General features: G+C 35.8%; 2 protein-coding genes across 3 annotated transcripts; both read right to left on the bottom strand.

The window, feature by feature from the left end:
• Nucleotides 1-3,374: 3,374 nt before the first annotated feature.
• Nucleotides 3,375-9,721, bottom strand: LOC147282783 (uncharacterized). Its single transcript, XM_086248831.1, has 3 exons — nt 9,385-9,721; nt 6,529-9,211; nt 3,375-5,347 (listed from the first exon to the last, which is right to left on the bottom strand). The coding sequence occupies exons 2-3, from the start codon at nt 9,139-9,141 to the stop codon at nt 3,863-3,865; spliced, it is 4,098 nt and encodes a 1,365-aa protein (XP_086104957.1). The 5' UTR covers nt 9,142-9,211; nt 9,385-9,721; the 3' UTR covers nt 3,375-3,862.
• Nucleotides 9,722-10,447: 726 nt separating this feature from the next.
• On the bottom strand, nt 10,448-14,598 carry LOC147282782 (uncharacterized). 2 transcript variants are annotated; one of them, XM_086246879.1, is made up of 6 exons: nt 14,413-14,598; nt 14,108-14,193; nt 12,721-12,897; nt 12,400-12,498; nt 11,988-12,230; nt 10,448-11,150 (listed from the first exon to the last, which is right to left on the bottom strand). In XM_086246879.1, the coding sequence occupies exons 2-6, from the start codon at nt 14,171-14,173 to the stop codon at nt 10,701-10,703; spliced, it is 1,035 nt and encodes a 344-aa protein (XP_086103005.1). In that variant the 5' UTR covers nt 14,174-14,193; nt 14,413-14,598; the 3' UTR covers nt 10,448-10,700. The 2 variants fall into 2 exon arrangements, with proteins under 2 accessions (XP_086103005.1, XP_086103004.1); XM_086246878.1 differs by having other exon boundaries at nt 14,108-14,261; nt 14,413-14,596.
• Nucleotides 14,599-16,554: the final 1,956 nt, after the last annotated feature.

Genomic DNA, 16,554 nt, shown 5'->3' with positions numbered 1-16,554 from the left:
AGGATTGATAACTAGACAATATCAATCTAGTGAAGCCAGCATAATCTATCTCTGCTTAACATCTAAGATAATTGGTCTCAAATTATTGGTGTAGAGACACTAGGAGAAATCATGGGTGTCAATAAATGGTTCACTAAACATAACCGATATAACGAATACATGTTATGGAGTATTACACACACGTTAGCAGGAATTTGTTAAATCTTGATAATACAACTGGTCTCTAGACTAGAGACGCTACAGTTGTTATGTGTGTTCGGTCGCTATGCTTTGACTGTATCATAAAGCTAGATTTCTAGAGTTTAGTTAAAAATGCTGATTGGGTATAGTCACTGATGTATCTGGGCATGTGTGTGTTCAACATAGGATCTATTACTCCTGATAATAGGGGAGATGTTTCAAAAGACAACAGATGTTTAGATTTAGGAATCTTTGGCCAAAGTACTAGATCATGGAAACAAGGTTTCATGATCGAATATAATCTATACATAAGTGTTAGGTCTCAAGGATTATGCTAAGGTTGATGGAATTCCATACCCGACCATAATTCAGAAACATAGGATAATAGAGAGATTGTATTGTATTGCAATCGAAGACGAAATAAGTTCTTCTCTCTTCCGGTTAATCTGGGTAGTCATGACACTCTGCTAGGCGTCAATTTTGATTTGTTTATTTATTTTTCTTAGGCTTTAATATTAGGTTGCATGCTTAGATTAATTAAGTAGAATTTAATTATTAATTAAGCATGCCTAGGTTTAATTTAGAGATTTAATTGCTTAATTTATTTGGTTAATTAAGCATAATTGGTTGTAACCTTAATTTGGAGATTAAGTAAAGGTTATTAACATATAGAGATTAAATTCGATTTAAGCTTAATTAATTAATGGAATATTTTGGAGAAATAGTAATTAATTAAATACCTTGGATAATACTTAGGTTTGATTTATTCTAACTTAAATTAATTTGTAGAATTGCTTTAAACCAAGACAATTAGTCAAGTGGTTTGACTTTGAAATTAACTTGAAACTTAGAAACCCTAAAGAGTAGAGTTTAGTCCATTTAGGACTAGAGACTTTAGGAACATGTGACCTAAAAGGATGGGTCATAACGAGATTGTGTTGAACTTAACTTTTGACTAAGTTGTCGTATTGACGGATACTAGGAACACCAGTTACTGAATAATTTCTTTGTGACGTGACAAGAAGGCGATGGATTCGAGACGAATAAGGATGCATAGGTTATGTAAGAGAATACGTGAAGAACATTGGATTACAGGTAGGAGAATTTATCCTATATTCCTGACTATGGACTTTGTGTGTGTTTGTGTTTCTAAATTATTATAACATGCTATAATTGTTTGTTGGTTTGAGAGTTCGAGTAGCCTTTTCGGTGACATTGGGTTCAAATCCCTAAACTTTTTAGAAGAGTTGATCTGTATATTATGGGGAGCTTAGCAAAGCCAAAACGTGGCTACGTGTGCTTGTGCGAAGCAGGGACCAATGATTAATCAGATGGTAGTAAATACGGTTTCTCAATTGTAAGTTCCTATTTCTGTTTACTAGAACACTCTTGCTATGGATGCTATTCTCTTTGATTGTAGCTGGTCATAGTCGTACCTAATATGTATCGACCATTTGTATTATTTTTATCTATGGATTTTTATACATGTTGACCATATTGCTGTACAGCCGAGTCATAAATATTTTGTAAATTATTTCAAAGGAAATATTTGAAGAACTTGTTTTTGGATGATTTAAGAATCCAACGGAAAAGGACTTACACTGTGTTTTTCACTGGGAAAAGTTTTGTGGTTTTCAAATCTGGCAGGATCCTCTGAGAGAAGTTATGATCGTATAAGATGCTTACCCCCTACATTGTTTTTGTTGTTCCTTGTTTATTAGATGTTTTTATAGATATGAGCATGGTAAAGAGACAAATTTGGACGAGAGTCGAGCACAGTACCATCTTGAGACTTATCAACTTTATGGATTCAATTGGTGTTGTTGTTTATTTGATATTTCATATCAAGCATATTTTGTTGATCTCTCATTTATTGATTTAAGATGGTTTGAGTTGTTTATTTTGATTATACGTTTGCGTAGTTTTGAAACCTTTATTCTATGTTTGCTATGTATTTCGAATGTATTTAAATTCTTCAAAGTTTCAATGAACTACTATAACCTTGGGGGTTGGTTTTATAAAGAAGTTTTATTTTTACTTCACATGTTTTCCGCTATTTATTATCTCTGATCTAACCCGGTCCAATTAATTTAAAATGCTCAACTTATCTTAGGTATCTTGAGGGATTAATGTTTGATGAGTGGTATTAATCTCTTGGGACATTCGAGATAGGTGTATCTGTTGCATACCTGGGGTTCGAGGTGTGACATATGGACCCCATTTTTAACATCACCGCTTCTAAAAAGCTTCATTCTACACAGTCATAGGCTTTTACCATATCAAGCTTGAGAGCCATTTTCAGGACATCATTTTCTCGAGTATTTTTTTATTACACGGGTAGTCTCAAAGGCATCAATTACATTATCAAGTATTAATCTTCCTGGGACTTAAGTAGATTTATTTTCCAGAAATGATATAGGGCAGGATGCACTTCAACCTGTATGCAATCGATTTTTAATTTTTGAATATTATAATTATGTTCACATTGCATGATGTGATAACATGTCAAACTGTGTGGTGTCGTGTCAGATTCAATGTGGATCCCACATCAATATTTAATGGTTTAATTGACGATAAAACTAACTGAGATGTAACATTACAACAAAATAAAAAAAATTGGTATGACATTATAAGATTTTTACATGAGATATTAAATTGAAAATTAGAGCAAACCTGAGGTACTGGATTTAACCATTTTTTTGTGAAAATTAAATTCCTTAAATTGTAAGATTTAACTCTCATTAATTGTAAGATAATATTATGAATAATTTTGGAATATAAAATACCAACGTGGTAGTTGGTCAATATTTTTGAATCTCAATCAATCCATTCTTATAGACTGATGGGATATTAGTCTATAGATGGTCCATTGTGAATGACTTTTATAAAACTGTTATTTTCTTTTAAGTGCTACACTTAAAAGTTCAGATAAAAACTTTTCACACTTTTTTTGGTTTGCAAGTGACAATTTGGCCGGATTCAATAGGTGGTTTTAAGTTTTTTTTTTTTTTTTTTTTTTTTGGGTTTAAGGTGGTTTTAGGATTTTAAATACCCAAAAATGTTGAACGTAGAAGGCAGCCAACCAAGAAGTCCATACACAATGGTTCTTACCGCACACAAGGAAAAATTTTAAACTATAATAAGAAGGGGAGAAGAAATGAAGAAAACCAATGTATATCACATTATCACTCACCACAGCTATCTTTTTCAAGCAACTTTTCTTAGTTTCTTGGAAATAAAATATAGGGACTGTCCAATTATAAAAAGTACGGAATGTATGAGAAGAAAAAGAGAAACTACACCAATACATAATCTAGAAAATATCATATCCTCAACTTCTAGCACTACTGAAAACATAATTTACAACAATGATGATTAAAGCCAATCCTTCTTCCCAATAAAAGGAAAACTGCTAACTCTCACAAGATAGTATAAAACAAGAAGTTTCACACTTCAAGAAATCAAACCAAAAACTCATACTTGAAGAAATCAATCGATCAAAAAATCAGTGAAAGAAACTACCACTTACCAAAACGTGATTCTAACCACACTGACGCATAAACCCAAATGAAACCACTATTGTGGAAGAAAATGGGAAGCCCAAGTCACACAAACAAATTCTTCATTTTTTGCTTCTTATATATATATTCTCAATTGCAAGACCCACTGCATTAGTTGCTATTTACGCCCCTCCATCATTTGAGTTTGACGGTTTAGGCAGCTCACCAACATTACCTTCTAAGACTTGATTCAAAGCAGTATGAGTACTGATAGTTTCTTGAATACCAGATTCTGTATTACTTAATGTAATCTCAGCGGCCGAACCCACATTAGCTCCTATTGTGGATCCATCCTTAGAATTTAATGGTTTTGGCAGCTCACCAACATTATCTTCCGAGACTTGCTCCAGAGCAGTATGAGTGCTAGTTTCTTGAACACCAGATCCTATATTGCTTGATGCAATCTCATTGGTAAAACCCGCTGCAATAGTTCCTACTTCTGCCAATCCATCATTTGAATTTGGTTCTGCCAGCTCACCAACATTACCTTCAGGGACTGGCTTCAAAGCAGTATGAATAGTGACAGTTTCTTGAGCACCAGATCCTATACTGCTTGATGCAATCCCTTTGGAAGAAGAAAACACTGCATTAATTCCTATTTCTGCTGATCCATTCTCTGAATTTGATGGTACTGGCAGCTCATCAACATTACCTTCTGAGACTTGCTTCAAAGCAGCATGAGTGATAGTTTCTTGAACATCAGATCCTATATTGCTTGATGCAGTCTCATTGGTAGAATCCACTGCATTAGTTTCAACTTTTTCCGATCCATCATCTGAATTTGATGGTTTTGGCAGCTCACCAACATTAGCTTCTGAGAGTTGCTTCAAAGCAGTCTGAATATATTCCAAAGGCAATTCTTCCGATCCATCCTTTGGATCCAACATTTTTGGTTGCTCATCAACATTACCTTCTGAACCTTGCTCTAAAGCAGTAACAATATCTTCCAAAGATCTTGCATCAACAATTGAGAAGTGTGAACTGGTCTCCGCAGTATGTTCGGATGCTTCCTCCACTAGCTGATCGTCAACTGTACTGGGAAAGATGACTTTTTCAACATCTACTCCCTCATGAAGTTGCTTAAAAGCCAGGTCAATATCGTTAACTAATCCTGCTTCAAGAACAGGTAGCTCATGGTTCGATACTGACAAGTTTGAATCCTTAGGTAACAACCCAAATTCAGTGCTTGCAACATTAGCTTCCTCTGGTATGAGCTCAGTAAGGAATGGCTCACGAACAAGTTCTTTGACACTGAAGTCCCCAACTGTATCTAATTCTGACAACAACTCTTCATCAATCTCCTTTATGTCATCTACCTCTTCATTGATATTTTCTTCAGTAACAACTGCTTCTACATGATAATCGAAGTGCTCTGAGACCTGGCCTTGGTCCTCACTGAAGGTTCCAGCAAGGATGCCATCTTTCAACTGAATTTCACTGATAGGTGATTTATATTTGGGGCTTTCAGATGGAATTGAGGTGGATTCAGATGCAACAGATGATGAATTTTCCAAACCAGGGTCTTGAACTTCACGGAGTTCCAGTACATGCATGTCCTTAATGATGCCTGAATCCTCTTTAGACTCTGACAGGATGATATCTGGTTCCTAGAATGTCAAAGAGGCAATGATTAAACTCTTGTATAATTTTCTATATAAATAGTTTAAAATAATTACCATTGAGGCTTTACATGGATGTTCATAATCTTAAACAAAATCATTTAATCAAACCAGCAGCATTGATTTGACTGATATAGGATAAAAGAGAAAAGATCATAAGGAAAAGATCAAAGCATCATGTATGTTATGCAGACGCATAGATAATCAAACAAAAATGCATGCACCGGAAATGTGGATGAAGCAGAAGAAAACACAGTTGAAACACATAATTCCAAAAAAATCTAAGACCATGGAATTAATCACTTAAAACATCTTCTGTAGCTAGACATGCATACATACAGAACCCTTTATGTGGGGTAAACTTACCATTCAAACTTTGGACGTTTTGCACAAATATGTGAGCATTACATAGGCCACATGTCAAGTAAACTACTGGGACATGAACATCATCAAACAAAAGGAAAAATAACACCGGTCTGCAACAGCATGGCATTCCACTCATGGAAGTTAATCTGGTTTATAAAGTCCTATTCTATAGACAGACAAAGAATAGGCCATTTGGCATGTCCAGGGGACTCAGAAGAAAGGAGGGGCACCCAATATAATTATGCCAAATCACAGTAAGTGAAAAAGTAACTTACACTATCTAACAACAGTAATGCAATGTTGTAGACAATGCAAGACGTAGATAAGAAATATGCAAACTCTGGAAGTTTTGCATAGATATGTGAACAATACCTAGGCCACATGTCAGAAATTACTCAGACATGCTCATCATCCAACAAAAAAAATAGCACTGGTCTGCAACAGCATGGCATTGCACTCATGGAAGTTTATCTGGTTTGTACGGACCTTTTCTATAGAACTTTCACTTTGATAGCAGAAAAAAGAATAGGCATTTGGCATGTCCAGGGGAATCAGAAGAAATGAGGGGCGCCCAAATTCATTATGCTAAATCATGGTAAGTGACAAAGTAACTTACACTATCTAACAACAGTAATGCAGTGCTGTATTACCAAAAACAAATTCCAGTGCTGTAGACAATGCAAGAAGTAAATAAGAAGCCATCCAATCAAAAGAAATACAAACCTATAAAGTTTGGAAACCTATAAAGTTTGATTGAGGAAAGAAGTTTGAAATACTATAACAGGTATGATTGCATAACTTACATTGAGTGCATTGTGATCATCAATACATGGTTCAACCATGGATTTATCTGACCAGGATTGGTCTTTTTTCTGTTCTGATGGTGGCTCTTCTTTGGAGGGAACATGTTGATAACTAGAATCTGAAGAAGCTTCCTTCACATCCAAATTCTTAGCAAGATCGACATCTACCTCCGAGTGAGAACATGTAAAGTGGAGTTGGTCGCATTCTCCCAAGCCCGTTTCAATTTCATCTGCTACACGTACTTCTGAGGTGGCACCACATATCTCTTCATAATTTGAAGTACCCTTTTCTATGCTCTCACCATGTAATTCAGAATCCTGTTCTACAACCGGAACAGGTATTTCAAGTGATGCTGGAGGTGTAACCATTTCAGATATCTCTGCTTGCATATCAGAAGAAATGGAGTTAAAGGAAAGGATCTTTTCAGCTGCTGAGGGGCTTGAGTCATAGACTGGCCCCTTATTTTGATTGTCATCCACCATCCCGCTCAAAAATTGGACCTCGGACTCCTGAATGGAAGGTTGTGGTGAAATTACATACTCCTTGATTAGATCACATCTTGGCTCCAAACCTGTTGATTCACCTTTCCTGGCATCCGAAACTTTTTCATCTACTTCTGACAATGATGACAAGCTTGACCTACTGCTGTTGTCCTCTTCAACTGGTTCCGGTATCAAATGAATGTCATTAGTAATATGTTCCAAAGGAGTAGCTAACCTTCCGGTACCACAAAAGCTTGGTTCCAGATTTTCCACTTCACCCACTTTCATTTCAAGCTCATCATGTTGAACATCCCTTTGTTCAGGCTGTCCCAATTCCAGAGAATCTAAATCTTCAGAGGATTGAATTCCATGGTTAACAAGATCAGAAGCATGATAAATGCTGGAGATCACTTCTGCTTCTTTAGTAAAGTCTTGCTCACTGAACTTCCTTTCATCCAGATCTGCTGCAGAGCTCACTGATTCGGTATCAGGAACAGAACTCAACTTTGATTCGCTAACTTCGCTTAATTGTCTCTGGAATGAGGAATAGCTTGTTCCTTCTGAATCCAACCGCTCTGGTACAAAAACAGGTCTCCACTTAAAATCATGCCTCTGTTGCTTGACTTCCCGTAAGCTCCCTGGTCCCAAATTGAAGCTTTCATGCCTACGGAAGAAGGTATCCTTGGGATGAAATGTAATGAACTCTTGCTCAAAATGGTCTCCCTTGAGATCAGGTTTTTCTTCATTTGACTCATAGGGAAGATCAAAGGGGTTTCTTCTTGGCTGCATAATTGATGGAGCAGACCCAGGAATGGGTGGTAACCCCATGTTATCATACGAGTCATATGAAAGATCAAATGGGTTGTGTCTTGTTGTCGAAATTGGTGTAACATTAAAGGGAAGATCAGCACCATCTAAATCTATTAGATTCTTCTCAGCCGTTAATTTGAAGCTTTTCCTTGCTCTTCTCCTTGCAATAAGATTCTCCAAGCGTCGGTTCCTTTCGAGCTCCAAATTCCCCAAATCCATGAGATTCTTTTGGTCATCCTCTGTCCACTTGATTGCAGATTTGCTTTCATCCTCCTTGCCACCCTGTCTTTCTTCCCCATCGCCGCTATTATAATCAACCCCATCCTCTCCTACATCTCCACCATGGTTTTCAATATCCTCATCTGACTCAACACTTCCATCATTACTCCTGATAGACCGGTCTGAAGCAGCATCAGACTCATCATTGGACATATGAGCAGGCTGTGAAGCTTCTAAGTCCAAAAGCGGGTGTAGCTCATCAAGAATTGGAAGGATGTCGGCCATGGAAGCATCTGGTGATGAACTCTCCCCTCCATCTGATCCAGAATATGAAGTCTCATCATCCTCCTCATCATCAGCATCATCATCACCACAACCACCACCCAGACTGTCATCCTTGTGAGCATTGACTGACTGGTGGGGATATATATCATCTTCTACTTGACTCTCATCATGCACTTTTTGAAACAAAGAATACTGCCCCTCAACAGCTTGTACATCCCTTGCCATGCTTTCAATCCCCAATTTCTCCTCATGAATTGTTCTCCGGTCTTCCAACTCCAGACTGTCTACTCCTCTCTCCACATCCTCAACCACTCTCTTCTCACTCTGAGTGTGCTGCAAATTCTCATCAACAAGTGGCATATAACCAACCGAACCATCACGATCCTCAACATTACTACTGACTCTAAAATCTGTGGAACTCGCTTCCTCTAGGGATGTGTCAACAATATCCCTTGTCTCTCCTGAGAATGTCTCTATGGAAAAGTTCCCATCTCTCCCAACAACAACAGTGTCATCCCCAGAAACCCCACTTCTAAAAGAAGCAATACCATGTGTAGTCTTCTCTTCCTGTTCAATTTCGGGTATGTTGGGTTGGCCAAAACTCAAAAGGGTCCCAAGAAGAACAGCAGTACAGACTAAAACTGGGGATGCAGACACCCAAAGAGAAAACAGTAAAGGAAATGATCTGTACAGAAATATCAAGAAAAGCAGCAAGCCCACAAGAAATGGATGATTACGAACTGATCTGTAGCATGTTCTGAATGATATGTTCACAAATTTCCTAATTTGAACTCCACTTTCTAACACTAATCCCATGTTCTCTGTTTTGTGTATTTCCTCTGGATAATCGATATATATATATATATATACTAATTTCAGTTCCAATCTGTATGAACAGAGAATTAATCAGATCACATACTAATATGGATACTGCATAGATCAAAACCAAAGCCAAAAAGATTGTTTAAAAAAATAAAAAAAAGTAGGAAATAATCAGAGCAAAAACCCAGTTGAACCAAATGAAAATTCAAAGCAATCTTATGAAGATCAATCCAATACCTGAAAGCCAGAAACTGAAAGAAAGTTGAGATTTTTGCAAAGGGAAAGAGAAATGAAGAGTACCCCAGTGGGGAAAGTAGTCACCAGATGAAAACCAAAGAAAGAAAGTGAGAAAGAAAGCAAAAGGCAAATGGGGAATCCTCAGCTTTGGTCTCTCTCTCTCACTCTTTTTCTTTTCTGCTTTTTGGGAGCTCAGAGCCTCAGGCAATACAGCTAGACTAGCTTTATATTTATGAAAATGTTATATAACTTATGTGTCTATGAACATGTTTCTTTCTTCTGTATTTGGTATCTGATTTCGATTGTGGACAGAAAGACAGGAAATGGGGCGGCACAAAAGCAAAAGAAAGAAAGGAAAATTCAATCCCAGCACGAAGTTTTTCTCATTCAGACTATTCAGTGAATCAGTCAGACTCATTAACTCATACTTTCCTTCTTTAAAAATATGATATCTTTTTTAATTAATTTTCTTTCTTGCTGGTTCTGTTAAAACTTAAAAGTTACGTCTCTCTACTCCCAAATCCCAAAATAGTGGTATAAGCATATACATCTTGGCCGCTGATTTGCATTGGTGGTATCATCCCTACCATTCAACATTTTGTCATATTATTTATTGTTAAATATTAGAGAAAGAGAAACCAAAGTAGCATATGGTGGGAGCCATGCATTATATAAAATAATATCTGTTTAACCAATTAGTTGAATGAATTTAAATTAAGAAATAAAAAACCAACTATTTTAAGTTGAGAATGTGGATGGGTGATTAATGTGTGTGCGTGTGGGGGTGTGGGGGGATGATCATTACAACCTGGGGTGAAGGACATTTAATATTCATTTGCTTTGGTCGCAAGTTTTAAAGTCTACACAATGCCATTCTCAAAAAAAAAAAAAAAAAGTGTACACAATGCCTCTTCAGGTTCCACAATGGTTGGTATCGTGGCCCCAAGGGACGGATTTGGGTCTTATGGGCTTTGACCCGATCTAAAAGGCTCATTTGCACATTTTAGAACTCTTACTCCCTGCAGAAATATTGAACTTTAAAGACATGTCAGGAAACAACAGAAACCACGCAAATGATCAATCACAGTGATCAAAGTTTTTGAATTCTCAAACTGCTTATGTCTGTAACGCAAAAATGGTATATATTTCTTAAAACTAAAATGCTGCATCGCTTGAAGGTGGTAGTCACTTTGAAACCGAGGGAGTAAAAAGAGTTGGAAATTTCTATTAATGCTTGCTTCATTACATTAAGGTGAAATCATGTAAGCTGAGAATGTGAGAAACTAATATCACAAGCCAGACCCTAAAACTAGTCCTCATGCAGGGTAATTCATTTGCATTTCTTTAGCTACTTCTATGTTGCCATTTTCAACATCTTTGATGTCATGTGGTTGGTCTTGTATCTTCTCTCGATCATGAACCAAGTTTGAAGGAGCTGCTTCATCACTAGATGAGAAGCCTCCTTCATCAGAGGCCTCAGAACCATGGTCCTCCAATGAATCCGACTGATGGAAGTCAGATAAATTTGATGGTTGAAGATTTGGCGAACAACCAGAGTCAATAAACTCAGCCATTCTCTTGTCATCTTCTCTCATTCTTTGTCCATAAGCTTCATAGTCAAACTCAACTGAATTTCTCCCACCAAATGCAGATTCCAACTTGTCCATATCGAAAAGATCTTCCATTATCTTCTGGCTTTGTGGGTTGTTAGAGTACACAAACCTCACCTTCTTGAATGTTTTAGGCTCAAGAAATGGTTTTACCATCTGCATCAAAGAAAGTTTCACCAAATTTTTAAAGCATGTACACAGTGGATTTTGATAATATTGAAATCTATAGGAAACTAAATAAAATGATCAGTAAAATCATTTTACCAAATAGTGATCACCAGATAATTCTGATTTGGACCAGAAATTCTAACAAACTAATGGCACCCCATGTGAATCTGAATCCTATGGCCATAAAACCATTAGGACGGGATTTTGGTCCAGACTAGCCATACTGAACTGGTGACTGTTAGACTAATTTAGCAAATTGTGATGGTTATTCAACTATTCATTTCATTATTCAGTTCTTTTTAACGTTTGAATGTAAAAATTCTTTGCTTTTACCAGGGTTCCTTCCAAACAGAAAGGTTGTATTCTCTTGTTCTAATAGTCATCAGGTTATTAAGAATTACAGCAACTAGTTCTGGTGGAAATTTCCCAGATTCTTTTGTATATTTTTCTTTCTCCTTTGTGCTTCATCTTCTTAATAACCCTGGTTTCTATTCCCTATTCCTACCAATCCACAAAGAAACCCTGACCTAATATCCTATATATAGCATATTTCTTTGCTTCACTGATGCAGTTAATCACTACTTGCTGGTTCTGATCACCCACACATGCAGATAACTGAAACAATCCCAAATCCTTGCTTCTATTCCTATTTGCCAACTGAGCACAAGACACTAACCCTGCTTCCCTATTTATAGTGCTGAGATTCTATCCAGCATCAAATTCATGACTCAGAAAATATCAAATGGAACGGTAATATCATAAAAATCAACATTAATCTTGTATAGGCAAGAAAGTAATAACAAATGGCGATGAATGATAACATACCGTCCAAAAGGACTCAAATATTTTTGGTGGATTATAGAGGATGCCAAAGCCCAATCTCTCAGGGTAATGATTCTGCAGGATCTTAGCTGTTTCCCTTGTCACCTTCAATGATATGTTTGAAGAGTTCCACCGTTGGAAATCAATTAGCCACACCATCTGCTCCTGATCTAAATTTGAATTCAATATGGCATTCTCCAAGCAATATACCAAATACAAGATCTGCCCACTTACTGCATTTGTGTTCTGACACCATGGAAAGAATTTCACAATTAAACATAAAAGGAAAAAACAAATCAACTTAAAATCTACTGACCAAAAAATCATGATAAGAACTACTAACAAAATGTTTCAACAAAAGAAAAAAAAAATACTAACAAAATGTAGACAGGTCAGATATCATGCTATTGGCTACCTGAAAACCAGGTCTCATGACAAGAACGGTCCTTCCATACTTGTCAAAGTAATTGGCTCTGTAAACTTTTCCTGTCTCAGCTTCTTTAGCAATGTGCTCCTACATGAGATAAGAATAAAACACTTTCAAACGGGCAAGTATGTATCTATGGGGTTTGACAAACATGCTTCTCAGAAAAATGATCTTTTAGAAACAAAGTGCACTATCAAAATTATATATAGATTTACCCTTCTTTCTTATTCTTCAGAGATTAGGGCCCTCTAAAGCTTCTGGAACTATAAATTATGTTGCCGCAAATAAAAAATATAGCACAAAGCATACCCATCGGATCTTCTCTGGCTTGTATTCCAGCCTCCATTTTATGGTTTCTTTCAACATCTTGCCTGCCTTCTTTGTATTCCAGCTCCGTGCTCTTAGGTACCTTGATATTGATGCGTCTAAACAAAGGGCTGGCAGCTTATCAGCAATAGGACCTATCATATTCCTGACTTCATTAATCTGAAAAGGAGAAGAACTAATTATTTCCTATGAAGAGATTCTACAATAAAAAGTTATTACTTAACCACTTCATCAAAGTTCTCACCCACCGCCATAATGAAAGAAAATCATATAAACTATGACCCCAGTCTTATTGGTACAACATATGAGATGAAATCAGGCACAAACAAAGTAAATATTGTTGTAAATGCAATGAGGCATAATCTGAAGACTCCAGTTTCAAGTTTAAGGTTTTATTAATCAAAACGTAGATTTACAATTTCTTAATTTCCAAAGAAAATATTTTTCTGCACGCACTTTATCATTAGCAAGTAAGGTCAAAAATAACCTTCTGATCAGCCTGCTATCATGGCAACTAACATCTGAACAAGAAAGACATTATTCTAAAAGAGGTCAAAGTCGTAACAAATTTAAGAAGTGAAAAAAGAAGTTTAATTGAGGATAGCTAAAATCCAACCAAAAAAGAAAAAAGATAAGTAAAAGAGTTTAGAAATATGGCCATAAAGAAACTACTAGCAGAATACTACAATATCAGAGTATATTAACCATAGAAGACAAAATAAAACTATTTTCCCAATAATAAAAGGATTTTGATGCTCTAACTTTATGGGGATTTTTGATAAGGTGATTTTCAATACTCCTGAAAAATGAACGTGAGTTACTATTAGGAGAACTTTTTCCAAAAGCCTGCATCCAAGCTTCAAAGTTCTCGATACAAATAGATTGTTTTTTGTTTGTAAAATCAATGAATGAGTTTAGATGATTATTCTTGTTAGACAAATACTAAATTCCAAAAACTTAAGTTGTTATGAAATGGACCAACAACATTATATCAAGCTTACACTCTCTCATGTGCAACCCCATCTGCACGTTGAGAGACATACAGATGGAGAGAGAAACATATAAGTGTGACACCATGCAACACCCTACAAACAACAAAGAAGTGGGGAATAAAATTTGAAGATTTCAAACCCAGAAACTCATGCAAACAAGGCTGGAATATTATGTTAGACAATTCTGACACAAAAAAAAAAAAAAAAATTATGTCAATAACTATTAGACTCCAAATTCCAAAAGCTTAAGCTGAAAAATGAAAATTATATCAAGCTTACGATTCTAACAAAACAATGACAAATTTTATTTTTCTAAAAAAAAGGGGCACAAAAATAGGATCAAAGCAAGAAGACATTAGAGTATATTATATTTATACCTTGGCTAGCTGTTCTTCAGGTGACAAAGATTTCTCGATCGTACTTTCTCGCTTTTTGAATGGCATCTTCTCAAATCTCAATAAAGCTAAAGCGTGATGAATATTTTGAGACAATCAATCACCGAAATTCAAGAGCAAAGTTCAAAGTAAATAACTGAAAAAAAAAAATGCCATAAAGAAACTCAGTATGACATTTTCAATAATCAAAAGCGATTCCCCAAATTCGCAGTCATATACCCAGGAGAATTATAGGAATATCTGTGCAAAATTTGAAATAGAAATAAAAATTTTAATGGAGTTTATACCTGTTCGCCATGAAAATACAGAGTCAGAGCTCTCAGAGAGGTCATTGAAAATGATCAGAAATCCCCAATCACCCTTCGATAAATAAGGAAAGAAAGAAGAAAAAACAAAACACCAATGGTATTAGCAACGAGCTATTGCTATTACACTGTTGTTCTTGTCGTCGCTGTTGTTTTTTAATTTTTGATATATAAATATTTAATGAGTTGACCAGTGGGTGAGAGAAGAGAAAGATTCAGTAATTGTGGAGGGACGAGAGCAGGTTTAGGACCGTTGGTTGAATTTTTCCTCCAACCATTTTCAATACAATTTTTTTTTTTTTTTGAAAAAAAAAAAAAAAAGCTTTTGTTCTTCTTAGTTAAGGCGGTGAGCAATGGCCAAAAAAAAAAGCGGTGAGCAAATTTGTTCTCTACTTTTTTATACCACATAGTTTAGATAATTACACAATTTACGGACTTTTTTATACCACAGTTTAGATAATTACAGAATTTACGGGAACGAGTTGCCACATTTTATTTTTTATTTTTTATTCCATAGGATACTGGATAGTTGTCTTTGAGATTTATGTGCTAAAAAAAAAAACTCATTGCATTACATAAGCGCTCTATAAATATTAATAATAAATTACTCATAAGAATAAAAAATGCAAGATTTTTAAGTAGAAATTCACCTAAAAACAAAATTAAGTAACATTCTATTTTGCATGCACACGGTCGACAGTGTAGTAAAAGCTGTCGAGCGCTCAACATCTGCATGCATTTGCAACTTTTTTGAGCATTTGGAGTTGTATTTGCACTTTTTATGATATTTTGAGATTATATATATGCAATTTTTAAGATGCATATGTACGTGTTTAGGTTGCAAATGCAAACTTGCCGAGCTCTCAGTAAAAATTTTGTCTTGGAAATTAAGTATTGGGCCAGGTTGACTGTGGATTAAGTTTTCTTTTCATTTTGGCATTCTAAGTTAAATTCCCAAAATATAATTGCCTTTCTAGTTTTTAGTTGAAATTCTCCTACTTTCCTAGTTTGTTACCAAACGCTTTTGACATTATGTGCTCAGTCTCCATTATCTTTCATTTTTAATTATTTTTTCATGCATTTTTTTAGGCTTATCTTTAGTGTAGCTTTAATACAAATCGTATTTACTATTCTGCGCTTATTTTCAAAGTGTGAACAAGTTCGACCATAGAGAGAGAGTTTACTTGCTTACTTTAAAGAGTAATGGACCATAGGGAGAGAGAATTTACTTGCTATTACAGGACCAAAACAATTAGGTTTCTTCCATAGTTTGGACCTTAGCTCTGAAAGACCTAAGACATTGCATGCCTCACAACAAGTTTGTGACCACATGGACTCTACAAGACCAACTAGTTCCTCTATCACTGGCCGCACCTTTGTCTTAGGTGCTCCTCTACTTACACAACAAGCTGGATTGTCTTTTCTTTGGAAATCACACATAGATTTCACACAAAAACAAGTAGTAGAAACAAAGAATAATAGCAAGCACAAGGACACAAGATATATAGCGGTTCACTCAATATGAGGTACATCCACTTTGGTTTAGGGGTTTCAGTGTTTCACTATGTGAAGAAGAAGAGTAAATAATTACACAAGAGATATCACTCTCAATCTCAAACCTTTGGCTTTCTCTTACACCAGAAAAATGGCAATCTCTCACTTCTCTCTACCCATCAAAAGTGAGAATCAGCTTGCAGATATGATGACTCATGCTGTTTCTAGAAGAGAACTTTACTCTTCACTAGACAAGTTGGGCATTTGTGACATTCATGGACCAACTTGAGGGAGAGTGTTAGCGTGTGAAGACTATAATAGGCTAATTAGTTACTTAGCTGTTGTAATTAGCTATTAATTGTATGACAGCTATAATTAGCTATTAATATAGTTGACTTTCATACTTTCCTTATTATGACTATTGTAATATATTTATATTCAATTCAATGAAAGGATGAAATTATTCTACCCAATTCTAACTAAAGTAATGATACATAAGATGAGAAATAAAAGTTAAAAAAAAAAGTTAGGGACAATTAACATTTTCTATAATCAAGCTCTCAATATGTGGGCTTGCCCACATATTTCTCAGTGTTTGCAAGCTCCAGGCGGTCAGTGAGGCTGGAGTCT

This window comes from Dryas octopetala, chromosome 6, assembly GCF_963921425.1.
Source record: "Dryas octopetala chromosome 6, drDryOcto1.1, whole genome shotgun sequence".
Classification (NCBI taxonomy): Eukaryota; Viridiplantae; Streptophyta; class Magnoliopsida; order Rosales; family Rosaceae; genus Dryas; species Dryas octopetala.
The sequence above is the reverse complement of the archived record's forward strand: the minus strand, read 5'-3'. Positions and strand labels throughout refer to the sequence as shown.